The sequence below is a fragment of the Prosopis cineraria genome, unplaced genomic scaffold, assembly GCF_029017545.1.
Source record: "Prosopis cineraria cultivar Desert tree isolate PC_DT_omini unplaced genomic scaffold, ASM2901754v1 PC6, whole genome shotgun sequence".
Taxonomy (NCBI): Eukaryota; Viridiplantae; Streptophyta; class Magnoliopsida; order Fabales; family Fabaceae; genus Prosopis; species Prosopis cineraria.
Genome location: NW_026555337.1, coordinates 33,088,920 through 33,115,761, shown reverse-complemented (window position 1 = coordinate 33,115,761; position 26,842 = coordinate 33,088,920). Strand labels below are relative to the sequence as shown.

The 26,842-nt window shown below is 26.4% G+C and overlaps 2 protein-coding genes and 1 long non-coding RNA gene across 3 annotated transcripts; 2 read left to right on the top strand and 1 right to left on the bottom strand.

Annotated features, from left to right (window-relative positions):
- Positions 1-297: 297 nt before the first annotated feature.
- Positions 298-2,956, bottom strand: LOC129313046 (uncharacterized). The gene is made up of 2 exons (XR_008593837.1): positions 2,462-2,956; positions 298-596 (listed from the first exon to the last, which is right to left on the bottom strand). It is a non-coding gene; the product is annotated as an uncharacterized LOC129313046 (long non-coding RNA).
- Positions 2,957-5,743: 2,787 nt separating this feature from the next.
- Positions 5,744-11,080, top strand: LOC129314228 (NADPH:quinone oxidoreductase-like). The gene is made up of 3 exons (XM_054957591.1): positions 5,744-5,917; positions 6,095-6,286; positions 10,554-11,080. The coding sequence occupies exons 1-3, from the start codon at positions 5,818-5,820 to the stop codon at positions 10,856-10,858; spliced, it is 597 nt and encodes a 198-aa protein (XP_054813566.1). The 5' UTR covers positions 5,744-5,817; the 3' UTR covers positions 10,859-11,080.
- Positions 11,081-17,648: 6,568 nt separating this feature from the next.
- LOC129314653 (NADPH:quinone oxidoreductase-like) lies at positions 17,649-19,565 on the top strand. The gene is made up of 3 exons (XM_054958143.1): positions 17,649-17,874; positions 17,951-18,142; positions 19,139-19,565. The coding sequence occupies exons 1-3, from the start codon at positions 17,775-17,777 to the stop codon at positions 19,438-19,440; spliced, it is 594 nt and encodes a 197-aa protein (XP_054814118.1). The 5' UTR covers positions 17,649-17,774; the 3' UTR covers positions 19,441-19,565.
- The last annotated feature ends 7,277 nt before the right edge of the window (positions 19,566-26,842 follow it).

The window sequence follows — 26,842 nt, the reverse complement described above, 5'->3', positions numbered from 1 at the left end:
TCAATATTAGAAGGATAAGAATTGGGCTTCTCCTTCTCTATATTCTTTAATCTCTACCACTTCTAATTAACTTCTGGCCAATCATCTTTAATCATCACAACTGCTTGTTTATAAGTTTTAACTTGATGTGTTATTACCCAAGCACCATATCTATCATGCCCCAAAAATAAAGAGTGACCGACACAGGATGTAAATCACCGCACATCCCTTAAGCCTTAAATCGAATAATCTTTCCATGACTAAAACATAATTATGCTTTAGTTTGAATTAAAACATACTTAAATATTTTTGTAGAAATTTCGACAAAACCTCCTCTATTAAATAGGATCTCTCAAAAATTCTACAATACCATATCTCAATCAAAAAATATCAAGTCAATTAGGAGCAGAGCTCCTTCCAGCTAGTAAACCAAAATATATATACAAACATAAATAATCTAACTACAGACTATGTAGAGCACCTAACAAAAAGTTTACAAAATAAAATTTCATAATTAAAACTTTACATCAAGAGAAAGTTTAATCGTTAACTCCTCCATGTCTAGTCATTCATAACTCCTCAGCATTCAACAGGTGATTCAGCATCAGCTACACTATCTGAGACCAAAATTATTTCTAGTAAATAACGTCCCAAAATAAATAATTAAACATAAATCAAAGGAAAGTTAAAAGCACTTATGTAAATTAAAAACACAATGATCTTAATGAAAATTTAAATAAATTCAAAATAAAAGGATTCTAAGAATATAACTTTTATATAAAATCTTGAGCCATTAAATTATCATATCAAATATTGTTATCACTTGATCTCAAGGACAGCTAATAAACGAAATGAGTAATTGTAAATAAATTACTAATTGAAAATCAGTAGGATATAAAATCATAAAATAATTAAGTTCATTTTTCATTTTCATTTCATTTTTTTATAGGAACTTGTCAGAACAATTAACAAACGTGGACACATAGTCCATGAGGGCAAATAACCAGATGCGGCCGAAGCCATGAAACAGACGTGGACACATAATCCACGAGGGTAAATAACTAGACGTGGTCATAGCCACGAAACAAATGTGGACATATAGTCCACGAGGGTAAATAACCAGACGTGGTCAAAGCCACGAAACAGACGTAGGTACAAGACCCACGAATGACAAACATGAGAGCGAAGCTCACGAAAATTAAACTAGCTAGTAATTGACCATGGCGCGCTAAGGACTAACAGAATTACCGTTAGCAACCAGCGTTTTGTATACAGTTCCTTTATAAATTCACTTTCAGACATGCGAGAAAATCATTACTTTTAAAATAAAATTTCTCTTTTTCGTATCAAACTCGCATGAAACATATAAAAACATTAATACTTTTAAATATGAAAATTCACAATTAATATCTCATAAACTATTCACAAATTTTCATCATTGGCTTTATCAAATATAGGACCACCAAAATTTATAAAAGGATTTTCATCAAATTAAATCAAAATAAAAAAATATAAATCATGACTTTAAGAAGCAAAACAATTTAATTAACAAAAATAGCTAAAGTAATAAAAATATACAAATATCAATAAATTATTGAAAACAATATTTTGATAAAGAAAACTTTGTAATATATAAATTGATTGAGACGTTATCCAGTTACCTGAAAGTCTCAAAATGCAAAATTTTCCTCTAAGCTTTAATCACATTTTTTTTCCTTTTTCCAAACACCCATAAAAATCATGTTAAGAATTTAAATAAACTTTTAATAAATTCAATAATTTCCTTCCAATATTACCACTATCAAAATTTTGCCATAATTATTTAAAATTTTAAAATCGAAACTCTACATATAAAAATCCATCAAGGCCATAGCTCAACACTCAGTTAAAATACAATCTCATATTAAACTTTTTGTTTAAACACCAAATGTATATTATTCTCAATTTCACAATAAATTGCTCAACAATTTCTTAATAATCATATACCTCCAAAGAATTTAACCAGCTACATGTTACTTTCATTTAATAAAACATTTGTATACAATAGTAAGTACAATTCTTCAAATAATAGCATCTAAACCAATTATGTCTTTTAAGAGATTTAATGAGATTTTTAAAAATCCTCAATCAAACACTCCTTCTAACACATTTTTAATAAACATTTTATAGGCATCCAGCTTGAAGTATCTAAGCTATTTTCCTTCAATTTCATCCTAACCAAATATTCTGTAATAGCCAATTTAAATAAAAGTTGATTTAATTCAAAAATTCTAGTCCTTATGTATCATCACTAAGCTTCAATACAATTTTATTATTATTATTATTATTATTATTATTATTATTATTATTTTTACTTAATTTAGATCTTCTTCTCCTACCTAGTTACGGCAATAACAGAACAAAAGAAGGAAAATTTGAAACTTCAACAAAATTACACACAAACTCACGCGCACAGCAGAACCAACAATGGGAGGAAATTTACCATAACAAAAACATGAACAAAGAGGAGAGAATAGGAGGTCGAATGTGCTACACCGAGTGAATGATGAAGAAGACCCGACGCACTCCTCACGGCAACAAGAACAGAGGAGGGGAAAGCATTGCTAATCAAGATCAGAACCAGAAAAATGAACAGTAAGACAAGGAAAAATGGATCCACAATCTGTACCTCACAAGACGTACACAGTAAACTTGAAACGGAGAAGAACGAAATGATTTCTTGTCAACATTCAGCAGCTACAAACGAATCTCCAGCATTTATCAACGGCGGACGGAAGAAACGGTGACAGTACTCGTTGGTGGTGACCGAAAATCGAAGAGGAGGAGGCAAAAATCAGAAGAAGAACGAAGGAACAAAGAAAAATAGAGCACCTCCCTTTCTCTCTCTTCGCGTCTGGAATGATCTAGGAATAACGGAAGAGATATTTTCAGATTTGAAGGGAGGGCAAATGGGTAAATTTATAGGGCAAAAAGGCCAAAAAATAAAACTCCTTCAATCCCACCAGATTCGAACTCGAGACCAGATGAAGAAAGCTATATGCACCCTCCCACTAAACCAACAATTCTCATCATCACAACTACTGGAAACATTAATAAAAATACACTTTTAACAAATTTTTATGCATTTATTTATTATTATTATCTTTTTTTTTTCAAGGTTATTACAATATCGAGGCTCATTAGGATTCAACATAGACTGATGTCTAGCATAAGTACAAGTTCTAAAATCATGATCTACACAACCATAGCAAAAACAAAAATTCTAAATCTTCTCATGCCTTATGGTGAACCAGGTATGATCTCCATTAGGTTTAAGCAACTAAAATCTCACTACTAATAGCTTTTGTAAATCCAGCATAACTCAGACACGCAAAAAACAATGTAAGAATTGATTATTGTAGCATGGATTATCACCATCATTATTTCACCAATTTGATTCCTAATAAAAATATAATTCTTTAAATGTGTAGCCTCTAGGGGTATCTCATGGAATTGTATCCACGCAAGACATTTACTAAAATCATGGACTTCAATCACCATAAACTTCCTCCATTCTAGTAAATTCAATAGTTGTCCATTAATTGTCCACAGCAACCTTGTAGAATTCTATTATATTCTTCCTCATCCAAAAATTTAAACAAGAAAGTATTCTTTGCAATATCAACAACACTTAAGCCATTTGGAAGATTCCATGCTTTCTTAACAACAGCTTTAATCATTGCATAACTAATCTCCTTCACTGATAAGACCTTTCCAACAAGCACTCTCTCTGTCTCAACATCATTCCAAACTATAGGTTCAACAATTGTATCCTCCCTGGCTATAAAAATAGAGAACACACACCTTCCAATCCCTCTCCGGCTACCTTCCGACCACAATCATTGATCTTTGATCACCACCATTGCCCTACGAGCACGCTCCGACCCCCAAACCTCCCTTCCTGCTAGAAAAACCATTACACACAACTAACTCTCTCATGTGAAGACATGGAGAGAAACTCACATTTCCACCCGCTAAGCACAAGGAAACTTATTGAAAAAAAAAAAAATTAACCATTATGCTTATTCTCTTATTAACATTAGCAACCAATCAAAAAAGACGCAGCCTTTTTGAAAAATAAATTAAATAAAATCAGCAGAGACGCAGCCATTAAATAAATAAATAAATAAATAAATAAGGCAAGATCCCTTTTAAAAATTATATACAATAATGAAATAAATTTGACTACACCTAAAATTATATGCAATGATGAAATAAATATGACTACACTTGTATATAATACTTACATGGATTGAAAATTCAAATAAAATTAGACAGTCCAAATTTTACATTTTTTTTATATGCGATATTGATGAAACGATGAAAGTGATTTATCTTCCTTTGAACATTAATAATAAAATGCATTAAAATGTATAATATAAAATTTATAACTTTTTATTTTGAAAAAGTCTATTAAAAAGTAAAATTTAACATCTTTTTTCCATAGAAGGCAAACTTTTATGTTGAAAAATCTATACACACTCACAACATCAATCGATGTGCATATATTTTTGGCATAAAATTATTAAAAAATTGATGCAACTCATTTCAAATCCTAGTATGCTATGGATAATATTCCTACTAAAAAGATAAAAAGAAATTAGAATTTATATGTGTATGCTCCCTTGAGTGTTTTTTACAAGGTATATTACAAAAGTAATCTCAATTATAAAATGTTTCACAAAAATATGAAATGATGTTCCAATTATAACTTTTACATATTATTGGGATTCATATATTTAAATTTAAATTTCATATATAAAATCTCACATTTAATATGAACATAGTTAAAAAATTTTATTTAGATTGTGTAAAAAATTTTAAAAGTAAAAGAGAGGTAAGTTGAGATTTAAAATAGAAATGAAAAATTAAAAATAACAAAATTACCATTAAGAGATGATAACAAGAAATAAGAGAAGTGAAAATATTAAAAACATGAAGAAAATAATTAAGGTCTAGAAAAAATTAAAAAATTCAAAAAAATTGTAATAAAACACCGATTTGAATTTTTAACATATCTAAGTTCAAATACTTTTATATATCGAAATAAAAAATTTATTTTAAATTCAAATCTTTATATATGCAAATATACCCTTAATTTCTTTAAGTTTCAGAAAACATGAGGAGCCGGTATAAATAATAAAATTTCACTCACATGTCTCAATCTCATTAGCTACATTTTTTTTATAACAATAGATATAGATATTTATATCTCTTTTAAAAATTGAAAAATTGAATTAAAATACTTTTTATGAAATAAAGCAATATTGTTACATTTTTTAATCTACTAAAAATTTATCTTACATATCTTATAAAAACTAGGGATAATGACAAATACATTTCTTCAAAATAAAGAAAATGTAATTTGATCCAATAAAATACATGATGTATTCTAAGTCTCAAAGGATATATCTAATTGTTATTAAAGTTTTTGATGAAATGATAAAAATATTTCTTAATTTAAGAAAGTAAAGAAAAATTATATTAATACCTAAACTACTTTAATTATTTATTAAATTAAAATTGTAAATTTTAAAATTAAAATCGTGATTCTATAAAAAATTTATTTCATTTTTAAAATTAAGAAATATTTTTATTATTTTATCAAAAATTTTAATAATAATTAAATTTAAAAAATTTATTACAGCGGGATCAAATTATGTTTTTTCTTTAAAAAAATTTATTTGTCACCCTCCAGTCTTATAAACTGTCATTTATCCCTCTCCCTTCTCGTCGCTCGATCCTCTCACTTCGGAAGCCGAACCATTCACATCACCCTACCTATCCACTTCAAGACCGATGGCTGGAGTCGCCGGAGTTCCTTCGCCGGCGATCAAAGTTGCAGCACTTTGCGGCTCGTTGCGCAAAGGTTCATTTAACCGAGGCCTTATCCGTTCTGGTTTGCTCTCCCTCTCACCCATTCTCTTCCCTGTTTTCCCTTTTCATCTCTCCCTCTCTGTTTCGATTCTCGATATTAATTGCCGATTATGAAATTTTGAGTTCGATTATGTTTAGAATTCAAATGGAAACATAATGCTCGATCGATCTCTTGAAATTTTATTTCTATTGATTGTAGCAATCGAGCTGAGCAAAAGAGACATTAAGGGCATGGAAATTGAGTACATCGATATCTCTGCCCTACCTATGCTCAACACTGATCTTGAGAGTAACGGCACTTATCCTCCTGAGGTTGAAGATTTTCGCCGGAAGATTCTCGCCGCCGATAGTGTTCTTTTCGCTTCTCCGGAGTATAATTACTCTCTCACAGGTTAGCTTCTCCATCTTCTTTAATGTCTTTCTGAACTACATTGCCTTAATTGGGTTTTTCGAAGAGTCTAGTGTTTTCTGTACTCGCAAACCATTTGTATCGCACAAGAAAATTTTATTTCGCCAATTTGCTCCTCTTGTCTTAGGACAGAGAGTGGAAAAAAAAAAAAAATTGGTCTTATTCACGGACCAAATGTGAATTCCCAATATTCTTTTTTATATTTTTATCTTTATTAAATAATTTAAATAAAAATATTAATAATAAAATTGAAGAATATTATTTAGGGTGAAAATAAAAACTTGTTAAATTTTAAAATAAAATTAATAAAATTTAAATTTTTTTAATTTTAATAAAATATATTAAAAATAATTTATAAATAAGATTAGAGTAAATATCTTGAAATAAATTATGTTATTGGACTTTGCTTTGCTGCCTATTTTTTATTTTTAAAATGTAAATGTTTTTTTTTATTTTTTAAACAAAAGATTGGTAAAACGATACGATATGCTGAGATTCCTGTGCCTTTACTTTTTAAAATATACGTAATTTTTTTCCAAAAATTAAAGAACGGGAAACATAATTTGCATGATGTACTCTTTATTTGTTAATATTATATTGGGTATTTTTTAATAATAACCTTTAAAAATATATTCAAACTATTTTTAAGATATGTTTTTGCTAAATTTAACAAATAATTTAATCTCTCAAATCAAATACATACATAGTAATATAAATGGGAGAATGACAAAAAAATTTCAAAAGGATTAATTTATTTAAATTAAGTTTCAAGTATCGAACTCTAAAAATTTATAATTCAATTTTTAAATTTTGTAATTATATTGTAATAAATTTATAATTTATTTTTTAAATTTTAATATGATTAAAAAATAAAAAAATTATTTTTTGTTAAAATTTAGAATATAAGTTGTAAATTTATCATAATGGAATTATAAAATTAAAATATTAAGTTGTAAATTTGTAAAATTTGATACTTAAAATTTAAATTAATTAATTTTTTAAGATTTTTTTTATCATTCTCCCGCATAAATTAGAAGTGGATCTCAAAAGAAACTGTAGGTTTTGTGGAATTCGTTTAAAAATATAAATTATAATTTTGTCTTTGTTTTTTTTTTTGACCAAAAATTATAAGTTTGTCTTTGTCTGGGTTTCTTTTGGCTGCCATATTATACGGATGTAGGGATTTTGGCAGTGTTCCGTGACCAATGCCCTCCCGGAGGGGGGATTCTTTGTAAAAGAAATGTGTAGATTAGATTTTGCCCCCAACATGCTTGATGGTTTTAACTTTTACCCCCTCATGTTGGTAAGTATTCATCATTGGCTGAGTTGTATTTGGATCAATATTTTTAGAATCGGATTAGATATTAAATTAAAAAAGTCAATGATTTACATAGTTCAATGAGATTAGACCAATGGCCAAACCAGTAACATAATAATTAAATTAAAAAATTATATATGTATATAATAATCTAAATATAAAAAGCAAATATGAAATTGTTGCTTAATTTAAAAATAAAATTAAATATTTTAAATTTATCATGACTTAACAGGCGATATGATACAACATAATATCAAATGATTAAAAAAATTGATCATTTTCTAAAAACAAATTGATAAAAAATAAAAAAAAGATTTTTTTTGACAGTCCAATTTTTGAAAATCAGATTCAGTTCCCAATTTGATTTCAATTTTCAGTCTAACTGCTGGTCCAAAACAGCCCAACCTAGCTCAACCCTTAAAACGGGTCTTATATGATGATCGAGCTGAAATTTCAACTAGTTAACGATCATACCAATCCACGCGGATTAGATGCTATTAAATATTTTACAAATCTTTTTCTAAACCTAAGAATGAAAATGAACTTAAAATAATTAAATGCAAAAAACTTTAATGAAGACATGATTTAAAAGAAGAGAAATACAAGTTTAATTAAGTGTTTGTCATCACAATACAAATTACAAGATTGCACAAGTCTTGATTTTAGAAATCAACTTTCATCCCTTGTAAGTACAATCAACCACTTGGAAAAATCTTTTCTTAAGATTTTATAGAAGTATAAAAAAGCTTTTCAAAACAATAACTCTTTAAAAGAGTGAATATGAATACAATGAAAATTTATAAATTAGTTAAGATATTTTTCATAGATTATTGAATGCAAGTTGGTAAGAATTGAATGCGAGACACATAATGATCAAAGAATTATTATCTTCTCACTTAAATAAAATCCTATTTATAGTTTGATATCAAAAAAGATGTTAAGAACACTCTTGGTAAAAATTGTAGTCATTGGTAACATGTAGAAAAATAAAGAATACTAAAAAAAGTATTTTTTTACATACAACATTAAATGCTTGTTAGATGTTAATTCATGTATATATTGGCAAAGGTGTATTGGCTTGACTCACAATTACTTTGTTCACTTCTCACTACTTCAAGTGTGAAAGCTGTAAGGTTTAAACATGTATTAGAGGGGAGAAGCTCTTTACTTCCATTATGAGCTCAAACATGCATAGATATAGACCCATTCAAGTGTATATTAGAAATATGCTCTCTAGAATGCGAAACACGCTTGAGTTACTATTGAAACAAGTTTGAATTGACTCCTTTAGACTTAAAGCGCTCTAAGCCATACCAATTGTTCTACTTCAAGTTGACACTCTGGAACAATTCTAATGTCTATAATATCTAACTCAATCAAGAATTAGATCACAGAAATATGTCCATGAGTAATGGCTAATTCAAGTGTGCACTAAAACCTAAAACAAGCGAATTTTAACCGAACTTAAAACACTCGCCTTCATTGAAGGCTCAAACACACGTGTATCTAATCCAGGACGTGTGTGGATTGACTTACAGTATTGAGTAAAGCTTTTGGAGGCTAAGAGGCTAATTCAAATGAGTATTAGTCTTAAGTCTAAGTCTTATGTTTTTTATGCTTTTGGAGGTTTTGTCACCAACCAACAGACTTTTTTTTTTTTTGGTTTTGTAATCATCAAAATATATAATTTTGATAGAAATAGGGTAAAATTTTTAATTTTATCTTAAAAGAGAAGAACAAAGTGTGATTACTCGTATATCCAATACAATTTATACTAAATTACTATTGGATGTTAACAATCATAATTATCTTCAAATATTAAATTTAATACTATGTTGTACACCAGTTTTTAAGAAAATTCTATTAAATTTTGAGAAATTGTTACTATAAAACTATTTAAAATTGTAAATTTAATTTCTAAAAATTTAATGGTAAGTCTCACAAAACTTGTATAATATTTTTTTTTAAATAATTTAATTTGTAAGATTTATTAGTGAGATTTCCCAAAATAAGCATTTATGCTATTATTATTTAAATTAATTAAGTAATTATCTTCTTACTTATAATAATATGAAAAAAGATCTCATGGTAAATGATGAGGTAGGGTTTATAATTATTGTTTCTATTATTACTAACATGGGCGGTGCTACATTGAAACCGAGGGAGGCAAATGCACCCCTTGAGTTTGGAGAAAATTACAAGAAAGATCCATGTATTTCAATATTTTAAACCTCTTAACCCATATATTTTGCACCCCATAGCTTACGATCCTAGCACTGTCATTGACTAGTGATCATCACCAAATATGAATGCACAATCTAAATTTTAGGATTGTGGAATGAAAGCAAATTTAATACATGGCACAAGTTGATGATATGAATGCTTTCTTTCAAATAATTCATTATGTAGATTATCTCTGTGAATATAAGTTCTGATATTTCTACTTGAATTACTTCAGTTATTTCTTCCATTCACGCCATTTAATAAACATCCTCAACCACAAAATTACAGCATGATAACATTCATAGCAGATGATGAGAACCCTTACATAAAGTCCTATGATCATATCCAATTATCTCTGTTTCCAAATAACTCAATATTTTATGTCATCTTTGAGAACGAGAATAAAGAATATGTTACTGACTAGTACTTAAATCAACACACTAAGCACACATAACTCAGCTGGCAGAAGGCTATGTTAGCTGAATTAGTGGTGTCGGATTTAAATCCTGAATATGTAATTACGTTCGACATCGCTTGACGTTCATCTACCAGAGTGAAATTAGATAGAATTATTGTGACAATTTTACTAACATAGCAGAAGTTGATGAAATCTTTCATGGAGTCCTTTGATCCTATCCAATTATCCCTTCCATATGAATTCTTTCTTTCAGAAAACTCAGTTGTTTCAGCTTGTTTTCAATGTATCAGCTCCATTAAAGAATGCAATTGACTGGGCATCAAGGCCACCCAATGTGTGGGCCAACAAAGCTGCCGCCATTGTCAGCGCCGGAGGAAGCGCCGGAGGAGCTAAAGCGCAGTACCATCTTCGTCAGGTTGGAGTGTTCATTGATCTTCATTTCATCAACAAGCCTGAGTTCTTCCTCAATGCATTTCAGCCTCCTGCAAAGTTCAATGCTGATGGCGATTTGCTTGATGAAGAAGTCAAAAATAAGCTCAAGAAGGTTCTTCTTTCTTTGATGGAATTTACTCTCAGACTTCAAGGCAAAGCCTGATGATCTCATATGAACAGCTTGAACCCTCACAAATATTGAGGATTTATAGAATGATGTAAGTTGTGGATTTCAGATTCTGAATCATATTACTAACATTGCCTCGCAATTTCTGTGTAAGGTTTATCATTTGCCTTGAGTGAAATCTTTCTGTTCAATAATACTGATTGATTCAACATGTATAATGTATACAAGAGATAATCACATTGGTCTAGCTCATGTGCATGACAGCCAGTGTTCAGATCCTTTTTAAATTGGGTAGGGAAAATTACATCTAAAGATTTAGATTTTTTTTTAAAGAATTAAGTTATGTAATTTTGAAAATCATAATTATTTTGAATGATCAAAATTATTAGTTTTTTGGGGTATATGTTTTCAAGATTTTTTATTGTAAGATTATTGTTCCATTTGGCAAAAGAATTCGATAAGAAAAGAGGGAAAATAAAAGAAGAGGAAGAAAAAGTAAGTCGCTCCTTTGATACAGGGAAGCAAAATTAATTTTTACCACTAAAAACTCATATTTTTACTTGATATTCCCTTATTTATTAATTTTTTGTCCTAAATTATGGGTGTGTGTGTGTGTGTGTGTGTGTTTCGGTTCTGAATTATGGGCATATTCTCTTATGATATATAAGAAACGTTAAATTTTTAATAATTTGACCTTTTTTTAGTAATAATTGAGGCAGATATAGCTTTCTCTAGACTTGATTTCATATAATTTTATATGGATCCAAGGATGATTGAAAAATCCCTGAATTATGCAAATAATAATTAGGCAATACTAAATGTGATAATTATTCTCAAGTTTCTTGAAATTTGACTTTTTTTTTTTTTAGTGAAATGACTATAATGCTCCTAATTTGAAATAAAGAAGGTAACTTGATTTGGTTTCCCATTTATAAGTACATTTTTTAAAATCTAATTTAGGTTTTAAATATTTAAATATTTAATATTTTAACAAAAAATTAATAAAATAAAAATTTATTAAATTATATTTTAATAGATATAGATATATAAAACTCATGAAGAAGAGTTTAGAGTAATGACTAGTTTTAATTTTAAATAATTGATACTTTTTATTTATAGCTAGTAATATGGGTCAATCAATAACCCATGAGTTAACCTATAGCAAGCCGTAGGTTTGATGAGGTAAGTTGACATAACTTACATTTTATGTGGGTTGTATTTCTATCAATTCATCAACTCGCAATGGGTCACTAATAAAAAAAATATTATATATGTATATATATTAATTTTAAAACTCACAAATTCACTTCTTTTTATTGTTTTTCTTGTGGTAAAAAAAATTATATTTTCTTCCTAAAAAATAATTAACAAATAAAAATAAAACTCCTTCTAAATCATTAAAAAAATACAACTCAAAAATACATTAATATAGTCCAAAATAAATATATATCAATTACAAACGAATATAGTAAAAAGTTTAATTACAATCAAAATCTTGAAAATTTCTTCTAATCAATCATAATGTTGAAGCTTTATTAGGAGCTGCAATAATATTAACTTGAGTAGATTTCTGCGACACTTCATTTGTCATAAATAAAAAAATAAAAATAACTAAATATAAAAATATAATTAACATGTAAAAGTCTAAAAAGTAAATGAGAAAATATAGCTATTACAGTACAAATATTTTGATGTTTTTATTTTTATTATTATTAATATAACTAAATTTCTTTCTTGCATATACTGCATGGAATAAAAAGTGTAGCTTGTTATATTAATTTTATTTATATTATATGTTGATATTGATTTTGGCAATGAAAATTTATTCTTCATTTATTTGTTATCTAAATGAAAACTTTCTACCCTTCAATGAAGGTTATTTAGTTTAGTTGTTAAGAAAATATCATAATACCTCGTGTCCGGTTTTGGTTTTGGACGGTCCAACGTAACAAATTTTATTTTATAATTATTAAAATAAAAATTATAAAAAATTAATAAATTTATTTTATTATCAATCCGGATAATATATATTTAATCTTATGGCTTAATTCAAAATTAAAAATTTTTATAAACTTAACTATTCAGAACTACTCTAGACCATTTAGTGTTATAATTTTTGCAGGTTTAAAAATTGAAAGTGATTTTACAATTTCTCTCTTAAAAAAAATAATAATAAACGGGTTAATCTACTAACCTATGACTTAGTCCTTTATGGGTTTAAACTATCTGGGATGGTTCACCCTGCATAGACATGAACTCTTTTAATTTCTTTAACTCAATCTGTATTTTTTTTTTTTGTTTTGGATTAATGGGATGAGCCACCGGCTATATATTTTTGTTTGAAGCACTGAACATTGGCCATTATGATCGCCCGCGGCCTCTAATCCTCCGGGAACATACTTTCTCTTCCCTCTTTTTGGACTTTCTCTTTTTTCCACTTATTATTATTATTATTATTTTTGTTATCCAATATATTTTTATTGCTAGCAATTGTAAAATTAATCTCTTACAAAATTTGAGATTCATTTAAGAGGTTTTTTTTTTATGTTTTTATACAAATTTTTAGAAATTAAACTTTAAAATGATATATCTAAGAAGCATAATTTTTATAAGATACGTTACACCCACTTGTTGTCTTTTTTCACTTACTTGTGCCGGCAAGGTTCCTGCGTTCTACATTTATTTTCTTTTATTTTACCATTCAATGAAAAAATTGTAACTCATGACTTGTTGACTGCCTCATCCAAAAAAAAAAAAAAAAAGACATCTTGGATGTCGCGAGCCTCCGGGGGCAGACACATCGTCACTGCAAAAGAACCGGCTGGTTCGGCCGTGGAATATTCACCTTGAAAATTCAAATACAACAAGACGAAAGAAATTCTTTTTTCATAATTTAAAATTTATTATTATTTTAACTATTTTTCAACGAATTTATTCATTTTTAGTGAGCTTTGAGGTAAAAAAAATAGTTGAATATTTATTTTCATATTTAAAATCAATTAAAAAATTCGTTTGAAAATAAGTTCAAATGTCTATCTATGACTAACTTTAAAAAAAATTATTTCTTTTTTTTTTACATATACATATATTTCTTAATCATTAAAATTTGGATTGGATATTTATTTGATTTTAATTATTTTCTAGATGATTTTAATTATGGAAAATACTTATACACCTAGTATTATATACTTAAAGTGTTTATTTTTCATTAAATTAAGTTATGTTAATTTTTTATATATATTATTTTATTTATATTATTAAATAAAAAAATCTTATTGTTAATATTATTAATACATTAAAATTTATATATCTTGATTTGATTGAATAAAAATATATTAAGCATATAATGCTAATTATTTAAAGACTTTTTCCTTTTAATTATTTTATTATTTCAAAAATGAAATATAACAAGTTAGAAAATATATTCAGACGTTAAACCAATATCTAAAATGTTATTAAAAAAATTATTAACATAAAAATAAGATTTATAAAACTTAATGTCATGCACACAGTCTCTCTCTTTCTTAACCATAACAAAAGATAAATTTTGTTATGATTATTTGCACACATTTAAAAGTTTAAGTCACTCCCATTTTAAGCCATTAAAAAAGAAAAATGATAGAAAAATTTATTTAGATAACGTAAATAACAGATTGGTATCATAAAATGGTATAATTTTTTTAAAGTCTCAAAAGATGTTTCTATCATTAGGGAATTATAAGAAAGGATACTTTTGCCCTTTATTCATATTAAAAAAATTCACAACTTGTCATTCACAATTTTTATTTATCTATTAAAAATTTTTATTTCTAAATTTACAAAAATTTAATAGCTATTCACAAGTCCTGATCTGCAAGTTTTGATATGCATCAAGTGTTAAAAATTTGTAACTTTTCATTTACAACTTTTATTTCTATATTAACAAATTTTATTTCTAAATTAGTAATAATTCAATAGTCATTCATAACTTCACATCTACAGGTTTTGATATACATCAGATATTAAAAATTTACAACTTTTCATTTACAGCTTTTGCTCTTATATTAACAATTTTTTTAAAATTTGTAACAATTCAATAGTTATTCGCAACTTCAGGAATTTTTATTTTATTTAAAGGCAATTTAGTCATTTTTTTTAATTTTTTATTGACAAAAAAATTTTATGAAACTCTACGGGAATTATGTTATTTTGTGAGACTAACCATAATTTAAATAAATTTTTTTATTATTTTCCTTAAAAAAAACTCATGATCAAGTTTTGAAGATTTTTAAATTATTTAGACTCATAATATTTAAAAAATTGTGGTTTTGTCGGTGTATATCCATCTCTCTGAAAAATATCTAGAAACTAGAAAGTGGTCCAAGCCATCATAGCCCATGACTTTCTGGCTGAGCCTTGGGTTCACACATTAATTGCTCCATCCATGTGAAGTGACTTGGCAACTATGAAAAGAAAGAAAGAAAGAAAGAAATAAATAAATAAAATATATATATATATATATATATATCAATTACTCAGTATGCTTGAATTAACAAATTCTTAATTAAAATTAGAATGAATTAAGGTTTATAAAGAGAGGTTAGAATAAAAAATAGGTGAGTGTCAGCGTAACGTAATTTATATTTAAATATTTATTTTTAAAAGTGAGTTAAATAAATTAAAATTTGTTTGGATAGTTAAATGATTTGGTTCAAAAACTAATTTAGATATATATTGACAAAAAAAAATACTTCTATTTAAAAATATAAAATATTTTTTGAGGGTTTAGATATTTAAAAATATAAAATATTTTTAATATTTTAAAATATAATTATTGTACTTTTTTAAAAGTATCTATATTAAAAAAATTATTTTATATTTATTTTAGGATAAAATATCATATTAAACAGGGGTGAATATAAAAAAATATGATTAATTTAAATATAAATAATTATTTTATTGAAATTTAGATTCAATTAAAAATATTATATATTTTTTAATGAAGGAAGTATGAATTTTATTATATATATTTAACTCATTTGATATTTTTAAAAAATAATAAACTTTAAATTATAATTTTTGAAAAGATAGAAACACAAAATATAAAATAAATTGAATAAAAAATTATTTTTATGGCATATTTTTGTGACTAATTTGTTCTTTTAGCGAAAAATGTTAAATTTTAAATTAATTTTTTAGAAAACGAATGAAAAATATAAATAAATTGATGAATTTTATTGAGGCAAAAACTCAATTTTACATTGGAAAAGAGAATTTCTTTTTTTATCATATTGACAACAAAATTTTATCTCAAAATCTTATCAGTTATGGATCAAATTGATATCAATTTAACCCATCTTTTGATGATCACTGATATATGTTTCTTGGCGCTTTGTAATTGGGTTTCGTGAATTCGTCTTGTCATTGGATTAACCATGCGATTTTATGTAAAACAAAAGAAATATTTTCTTATTAAATTTTTAACTGGTTGCAAAATTTTTATAGATGAGGAAATTTTACCTAATTTAACTCAATCTCATCAAAATGCAAATATTTCTATGATCAAGAGTGTGGGTGTTGGGGGGACAGCATACTCTAAACAATTCTGTTGATGTTTCATTCTGCCAAGAAATCAATACACTATAATTTAATTTAATCAATTTTAAATTTTATTGAAATTCTTTCTATAAATTAGAATAAGTATTTCTATCAAAAAATAAATAAATAATATTTTATTAAATATTTGAAGTAAAATTTCAGGAAAAATTTATAGGTACTTTTTAAATTATATTTTAAAATAAAAATAAATATGTGGAGATGAAAAATTATTTGATATATCATATATCCTTTACAAAAACGTAAAAGTTATTGAAGATATAAAAAATAAATAGTGAATGTAATTTAATTTACATAATTAAACGGAGAAAACTTTTGTGCTGAGGCTTATTAATGGATTTTAAATGCATAAAAAATTCAAATCGATTATAAGAAGAGTTAATTATGAATAAAAATAATACATATATTATAGTTTGACCGTGAAAAAAAATATCTTGTGTGTGTGTGTGTTTAAAAGTCAAAATACGTAAAATTTTCTTAATTAAAAAAGAGATTAACTTTAATGCTCATCCTTTGAAATTTGGACTCAAAGAATTTTTGGCCTAAAAAGAAAGAGCACCCTGAAAACTTTTGACCAAAAAAACGAAAAGAACTTCAACTCATATTTATTTTGGTAAAAACTCAAATTCACTTTAGAATTAGAACTATAATAAGTATACTTTTAAACTTTTAATTTTATATAAAATTTTTATTTGATTATTTAATTTTATAAAATATTTTTTTAATCTTATAATCCTAACATCTTTAGTTTTTAATGATTATTTTTTATATTAATCATTATTATTTAAAAATAATAAACTTACTTCCTCCATTTAAAAATGCAAAGTATTTTTAATTAAATTTCATCTCCTAATAAAGTAATTACATACTTTCAAATTAACTCTATCTTTCTATTTTTACCCCTATTAAATATTTTATAATAAATATAAAATCATTATCAATATAGATAATTTAAAAAAGGTAATAATTATATCGTAAAAATTAAAAATGTTTTACATTTTTAACAACTAATTTTTTAAAAAAATACTTTATATTTTTAAACGGAGGAAATAATATATTATCATTTAAAAATGTTCTGTCAAAATTAAAAAATTTAATATAAAAAATTTGATATTTTATAAAGTAAAGAAATTATAATAAAACATTTAGTAAAATTAAATAACTAAATAAATACTTTAGTCTTATGTTTATTATTTCCTGCAAATCTTGATCTTTTGATCTTTTTATCCAAAGCAAGATGAAACAAACATGGAAGTGAAATGAACCTGTGAATAGAGCGAGCGAGCGAGCGAGATAGATATTTGATGAAATTTAATTCCCAAATTTGTTTAGAGAAGAGGAATCAGAAGAAAGACCGATGGTGGGAACAATTAAAAAGCCGCCGGTAGTGATCAAAGTGGCGGCCATTTGCGGCTCTCTTCGCAAGGCTTCCTGCAACAGAGGCCTCATTCGTGCCGGTATCGGTAACTTCACTTGATTATTCTATTCGATTTTGATTCGCTGTTTTCAATTTTGCTGGTTTGGAATTCGCAGCGATTGAGATGACCAAGGAGGAGATTGACGGAATGGAGATAGAGTACATCGAGATTTCGTCGCTGCCGATGATCAATCCCGATCTCGAAGTCGACGGCACATATCCGCCGGAGGTGGAAGATTTCCGGCGCAAGATTCTCCAAGCGGATGCCTGTATCTTCGCTTCTCCTGATTACAATTACTCCATCACTCGTAAGCTATTTCTTTCATCTGTTCCAATTAATTCTTTCAAAATATGCATCGAACTTGATTATCATTGTCTCCAATAAATAATTAAATATAATCCATATATCACTGTCAATTTCATCTTAAATCCGATAGTTGTGATTGCATGAAGCACTTAGTAAAATCTATATCGGTAGTTCTTTACAATTGCCACCTCTCCTTTAACTTCTCATTCTGCTTATCATCAACTGAGTTGCGGAGTCTACTCTGCATTATATATATTCACAAAAAAAAAAAAAAAAATTGCCTGAAAAAGAACAGAGTGAGTGAATACTGTGGTATACAAATAGTTTTTAATTTCTTTTTTCCCCTAAAAAACTGTTTAAATTGTAATTTATGAATACAGATGATTTATTTTCTTCTAGTTTATTTATTATGGACGGAAAGAAATGTTCAATAGAGAAAAAGATGGTAAAACTTATTAAGATAGCTTGGATTTGTACAAAAAAAGTTATGGAAGTGCCAAACGGAAGAGGAGAATATATAATGGTGTGAAAATATGTAGAGAAAGATTGAAGAGAATATTGAAAGAAATTGTTGAGAAAAGTTTTTTTTTTATTGATAATATGTATTCATATAGTTAACCTTATTTTTTGGGATAAGACTTCTTGTTGAGAGAAATTTTAAATTAACTAAAGTATGAAACAGAACAGAATGAGTGAACACCGGAAGTACGCAAAGCTAAAAGCAAATTCTAATTTATTTATTTTTTAAAAATAAATTAATTAAATTGTAATCTATAATTGATACCATAAAAAAAATTGTAAGTTATGAATCTAGAGGCCAAATGAGCAAATTGACCATGGTATTATAAAAAGAATATTTACCCAAATGCTATATGATATATATATACACACACACACACATGTAATAAACTATATATTTACATAATATTGATATTAAACATAATCACTTTGTAAATGTTAAATGAATATAGTCATAAATATAATTTGTTTGTTATAGCACCATTGAAGAACGCATTGGATTGGGGATCTAGACCTCCAAATGTATGGGCTGGGAAAACTGCAGCTGCATTGAGTGCTGTAGGAGGTGGGAGAAGAGCACAGTATCATCTGCGGCAAATAGGAGTGTTTCTTGATCTTCACTTCATCAATAAGCCTGAGTTCTACCTCAACGCCCACAGGCCTCCAGGAAAGTTCAACGACGACGGCGACTTGGTTGATTCTGAGACCAAGGACAAGCTCAAGGAAATGCTTGTTTCCCTCCACGCCTTCTCTTTGAGACTAGTTCACGGCAAGTGCTGAAAATGTGTTTGTATCATCATCATTTTAATTAGTAGGCATGCACATATGAGAGGAGGAAGCTGTTGTTTAACCATCATTGCATTAAATACTCCCTCAGTTTTTTTTTTATATAAATTATTTCTACCGACCTCAGATAATATATATATATATATATATATAAGAAATAAAAATGTGTACAATTTTAAATATGTTTTTACATAAAAAATATAAAACATGATGTTATATTATTTTTTTCTCTGATAAAAAATAATTTTAAAAATATCTTTAAAATATTACTTAAAAAATCACGTTGTGACTTATAAATAAAATTAAATAAATACTCTAAAATGTGTCTTGTATATTTTGTTTGTCATACACATGTTCCTCTTTCCTTTTAACAAAGAATTCAGGGTTAAAAATGTTATAATTTAAATTTATATTCAATGTACTCACAAAAAAGGAATGGGTACCCAAAAAATTTCATATATGATTTGATTTCTTATTTTTTCAGAATAAATTTATTTCTCGTGTAATGCACCAGATTTTTTAGTAAATTGAAAGACAAATATATAGAGTGTGTGTATGAAAGCAAAAAAATAATTTATTTTATCACTCAAAAGTTTTCGGTTGCGTAATTAAAATCTAAATGATAACTTATTCTATTTTAATTAAAATTTGTTATGCTTACGCAAATTAAATATATAAATAACAACTGATTGTATTTTATTTTAGAATATGTTATTCCTGTATAAATTAAAATCCAAGTCAAGTTTTAAGAAGTGAATAAAAGTCATTGGTTAACATTTCGTTTATTTGATTGTAGTCGACCTAATTGATACTAAATTAGTATATTATTAACCCATGTATTATATTCACTAAGAAATAAAAGTAAAATATATTATTTTTCCTTATTAAGATTTATTTTTAGCCTTAAACTTTTTTTTTGATGAATGTCGGGCACCCAATACTAAAAATTGATGCAATTTTTCACTAAATTATTTTTTTTTCAAAGAGCAATAGACTCTTACCATTAATCACTCATTGACTTTATCATCTTCTATTAACCTGACATATGCGTGGAATCTATGTGTAATTAATTAGAAGTAGGATTCTGACCATATCATTTGATGTTAATTTGTCTTTAAATTTTTTTTCTAAGAGTGTTGAGCACCACGAAGTCTTGTTAAATAAAATTTAATAAACAATTATTAAAATATTAAATAATTTTATATTTAATAATTTAAAATAGTATTATTTATAAATATTCATTTAAAATTTATAAATTTTTTTAAATATTAACAACTCAAAATATTTTATAAAATTTAATATATATTGTTAAAATACTAAATATTTTAATATTTAAAAATTTAAATAATTTTATTTATAAATATTATTTATTACTCTCCCCATTAAAAAATATAAAGTATTTTTAAATGAATCTTACCTCTAACAAAATAATTATCTATTTTTAAACTAACCTTATCTTTTTATATTTATCTCTATTAAACACTCTACAATAAATATAAAGTCATTATCAATATGGGTACTTTTAAAAAAAATGATTATACCTCAAAAGATTAAAAATATATTATATTTTTAAATATCCAAATTTTTAAAAAATGTCTTATATTTTTAAACAAAGGGAGTATCTCTTTTAGTAGCATTTTAATGGGACATGAGATATCATCCAAATAAGCATTTTTACTACAAAGAGTATTAAATTTAGGTGGTGTAATATTTTAAAGAAAGATCATTAGTTGACAAAAAATACAAAAAATAACCTAAACATTTGATAAATTTCATTAAAATTAGAAATATGATAGACATATAAAAAATTATAAGTCATCTATGAATTTATAAAAAACTAATTTGAACTGTTAATATTTAAAAAATTATAAATTTTAGATGAATATTTATAAATAATAATATTTAAATCATTAAATATTAAATATTTAATAATGTTTATTATATTTTAATTTAAAAATAATTATAAATTTAATTAATGGATGACTAACAAAGAGATTTTTGGCTTCTCGAAAAAAGGGTTCAATAGAAAATTATTTTGCTTATCAATATAGGATGGTCAGCACTTCTTAAAAAAAAAAATTAAGAGATAAAAATGAACCTTAATCTTATTTTTTTAAAAAAATGCTATAAATGTTTGATGATATATGATACAATGTTGGTGATGAATGTATAAAGTATTAAGAACTTTTTGAATACATATTTATATTACTTTTTTAAAAAATAAATTTTAAAATATTAATAAATAGTAAAAAATAAAAATATTAAAAATAACTGCTTATATTTAAATAAAAAATACAAACCAAATAAACAACACCATTCAGTATCCTAAATACAACCAAAGCCAATTTAGGCAAGGTGGGCACTAGGCCAAACCCAAATCACATACAATGATGACATGTACAAATTCATTAAATCAGCCCAATTTGCAGAAATAATACCACATTTCATTAGCAACATCCGAAAATCTCTATACCCAACAAAGTAAACAATATGCTAAGACATAGAGGGAGAGTTCCAAGCGTTCAATGCCTCGTAAAAGTTATAAATATAATTGTCCATCATTAATATATCCTCAAAATCATGCCATTCAATTTTGCAATGTCATAATTAACCAAATAGGAATAAATTAGGGTCAATGTGTTACATGTGCTCAACTACAAGTTAAATCCCTAGAATTTGCAATGTACATCCATTAACAAAAAATAACAACAGTGGAGGGTAGTAATCCCACACCACCCTAAGCCTCCGGTGCTTATTTATAGTTATATATTGAATTAAGAAAGATGGGTGAAGTGTCAATTAAGTTGCACTAATATCTTAATTATCTATATAGTATTTTTAGTCTTACCAATTTACTCTTAATGATCACTTTAATTGTGTTAAATTCTTTGTTTTCCCTTTAACATTGATCAACCACATATATATTAAATAAAGAAGAGTTTAATTTAACATAAGCCCATATATAATAATTATCATCTAAATCCTTTAAGTTTCAATGGTAAACAATTTATCGGTATTTGGTTGTTAAATGCATTTTAGCACCATTTTGATTGCTTGTACGCATTACTATCTTCCTTTTTTATTAATTTGAATTACAAAATCTCCTAATATAGTTGTCATGCTAGTAAGTTTTAGTGGCAATAATTTGAGTATGTGTTATATTAATAAAAAGCTTGCAATTGGAGGATAATGAGTTAAACAAAGCAACAATTAAAATAACATTTGTTTTCCCAAATCTGCCTTCATGTTCTTTGTTTCTGTGCCCATGGATCAGGTGTGATGGGTTTGGTAGTGAGCTAACACAGAGATATTGAGAGGATAATGTTGAAGGGTTTGGGAAGTGGTGTTCAAAATTAATTGCTTGTGGAAGAGGGGAAATAGACGAGTTTCATCAGATTGGCCTGGCTGTTTGGTTGCCGTGGCTAATATGAAAGGAGAGAAATGCTATGGCTTTTGAAGGAGAAACATCAGATCCTGTGACGGTCATAATTGTAGATGAAAGAGTTGTGAAGGAGTTCTGGGGTTGGCAGATTAATGATGCAAGAAGTAAAGAAACGAAGCAAGAAAAGATAAAAAGATGGGTTGCTCCTTCTGAGGGAAGTGTGTGAAGTTGAATTGTGATGGGTCCTTCAATCCAAATACTGGCAGTGCATTAGTAGGAATAATTTGTAGGGATAGTAGGGGATAGTAGGGGTTGCATGATTTGGAGATTTGGTGATGTAGTGAAAGCTAGTTCTGCTTTCATCACAGAAGTTATCACTGTTTGGAAAGCCATTTGTTTGATGCTCGATGCAGGGGTTCAGGATCAAGGAGGCTAAGATTGAAGCTTTTTTGATTTCTCGCAGGTGTTCTCTTATTGAAAGCAATCCTATTTAAGGCGTCGTTGATCAAAAAATATAGTCACATTTATTAGCAATGATTTGAATCTTGGTACACCATGTTGTGAGGGAGGAGCTAGTCTCTTTTACTAAATCCAATCCCCTGCTAATAAGATTGAAATTGAAGTTGATTGTGCATAAATTTATTTTTTTGGAAGAAGGGTTTTGTACAAGAAGTGGAATCATGGAGTGGTAGTGGCTGGATTCTGTGGGATATGTAGGATTCTTTAGCATCTCGGGAGGGGTTTTTAGTTAGAGGTCTAGACTCATAGGAAGGGTAGTGAGATGGCATATTATATTGATGTGGCTTGTGGAAAAGAGATGTGCCCAATTGGGTGGGTGGATACACTAACACTCCCTCTTATTTGGATTTTGGCGATGCTGACAGAAGAGATTATGCAAATGAGGTTGCTGCTGAGTCATGGCTTCTAATACAATTTTTTTTTTTTTTTTTTGTATCTGTTTTTGTAGGATGTTTGTTAGGTTTGTTTTCGAGATATAAGAGAGTATTTTTAAGAGACGAGATATATAAAAATATCATAAAATTTTAAAATAATATAATAATGAATCCTTTTTATAAAACATAAATCAATGAAAACATCATAAAATTTAAAAATAATTAATTAATAATCACTTTTTATTATGATAATTAAATATAAAATAATATCTACTTTTTATAAAATCTCTAAACTTTTTAAAAATTACTTATTTTTTAATTTTAAACAAACAAGCTCTTAATACCTTTCTTGTAGCCTCTCACTAAAATATTTTATAAGTGAGATCAATTAAAAGCAAAGAAATTACTTCAAAAAATTGAATTATATTTAGTATAAATAATTATTATGAGTAATTTTAAGTTTTAAATTAAATTTGAAATAGAATCCATCTTTGAAACTCAAGTTAGCATATCTTTAAATTAAATAAGATAATTTGATTACATAAAAGAAGATATCGGTCCATCAAATCTTTAAATACATAATATTATTAAGATGCCATTACACAATAGAATACATCAACCAAATTTAAAATCACAAGGTCTAATATTGAACTAAATCAAAACACTTTCAAAATTATATGAACTATACAAATTACAAATATTGAAAATATAAAATGCAAGTAAATTGGATGGTTTATCAAAAGCTTCAGCATTACACCTAGGCATGGAATTGGCCAATTTTTTGCTTTCTTGTTAATTTTGGTATCAGTTTTACCTTTCTTTCTTTCAGTCTGGTTTGATTTTTTTATTTTTGTTTTTGTACTCTTAATTTTCTAGTTTAATGAAATTGCATCCTTCTACTGGTAAAAAAAATGGATGATGTATCAAAAACTCCATCATTGCTTCTACTTTATAGGGTAGAAAGTGATAAGGTACTTAGAAGTTCTGCATCTATGGAGGCTTCCAATATCATCATAAGTATAACTATAAACTTTTGGCACATAGCCTTGAAGATATGAGAAAATCTAAAATTTCCTTCTCTTCTTATAATCTCTCACTAAAATTGTTGGTAAATGACTTCTAGAAAGTTGTGAAAATTTGATTACCTACATAATGTGTGCATAACTATAAGATAAAAAATAAGATAGTTAAATTTGGCATCACTTTAAAGAAAACAATAGACATGAAATTTTATATTAGCATCTTGAAAAAAGTTATTTCAAACCTTTTAAATTGTTTGATAAAGTTTACTTGACCATATTTCATAGATGAATCATTCAAATCATGATATTCTGGTAGCCACACCTTGTAGGAATGATAGCACGGACAACATCAATGAAATGAACAACTCAAGCTAACAAAATGCAAGATAATTAATACTCCTACAAATTAATGAAGAGACCAAAAAGATAATGAGGCATCAGAATAGATAACAAACTAAAAAATGAGTGAAATACAAGGAAAAAAAAACCAAAATTGACAATAATGAACGTGTATCCACATAGCTCTATTTATAATGAGTATTTATGCTAATGTTGGAGGGATTTTGAACTTAAACTTTCAATCAAATGAAATTCAAATTAAAAACTCAAACAAAATAACTGATTAATGAAATAACCCATTAACGGATCTCAGTACAATTTAAATTTAAATGCACCAAATTTTTGGATATTTATTTTGAATTCAAATAAAATACCTATCAAATATTAATTTTTCAATATATATTAATTTTTTATTTTGCAGACATCAAATTATGTGTGTGCGTGTAGGGGTGTATATTGTCATATACTCAATTATACAAAGCCTACTTTTCAGAATATCGTCCGAATTTTTGTAAATCAATAGGATAGATCATATTTGAATTTCAAATAATTAAAATTAATTTTATATTTAAAAATAATATAAATATATAGATATTAATTTAAATTTAAATATATATATATATATATATATAGATAGATATATATACACGATTGTATGAAACTTACTTTCGAATATCATACAAAGTTTTTCAAAAATCATCAGGATAAATGAGACTTGAATTTGAAATAGATAAAATTAATATATATATACATTCAAAATTAATAATTCATTCACATCTAACTCCCGAAACACATAATTGCAACAAATCTAAAAATGAAAACATGAGATTCTTTCATAGCCTGTAATCCTATTTATATATATGATGTGTTTGAGTATGTCCCTTGCAATTGCAAACTTCATTCCATCCCAATTGAAAATACAAAAGAAAAGGAAAAAATGATAGTAAAATCTTTCGAATTATATAAATAACAATTTAATTTCTTAAAATATCATAATTATTATTAGTAAATTTTAAATTGAAAAAAGCATTTTACCCTTATTGATAAGTTGTAATTTTTTATTTAATTTTTGTGATCTTTGAATAAAAATTATTATTTTTTAAACAAAAGTTGTGATTGAAATTTGTCATTTTGAGAATTTATTTTTAATAATAAAATTATATTTGACAAGTTATAATTTCTTGTTTAACTCTTACAATTCATATAACAAAAGCTATTACTTCCCTCTGTTTTTATATATAAGAGAAACTATCACTTTTTATTTTTTTTATATAAGCAAAATCACATATTTCAATAAGCATTTATTACACTTTTTTAAATCACTCCTCATAATTTGTGTTAATGAAAAATAATTAATGCATGTTTATCTTGATTAATATAGGGCACTTGGGTCTAATTTTTTTTATTTTTAGACATAATTACTATGATTAATTTACTTTCTTAAATTGTGTGATATAGTTTTTTTCTTCTTAAGCAAAAGTGATAAGTGGGGCTTGTTATTTTGAGACAAAAATTACACTTGACTTGTTGTGATTTTTATTCAATTCTTATAATTTACGAAATACAAGTTATTATTCGTTAAGCAAAAGTTGTGATTAAGACTTATTATTTTCAATAAGAAAAAAATTATTTCATTTTAAAATTTATTAACACAAAGATTCTTAAAGGTTTTAATAAAATAATAATATTTTAAAAATTATATTTTTATTTATATAATTTAAAGAGATTTTATTTTTATTATTTAAAAAAAAAAGAGGTCC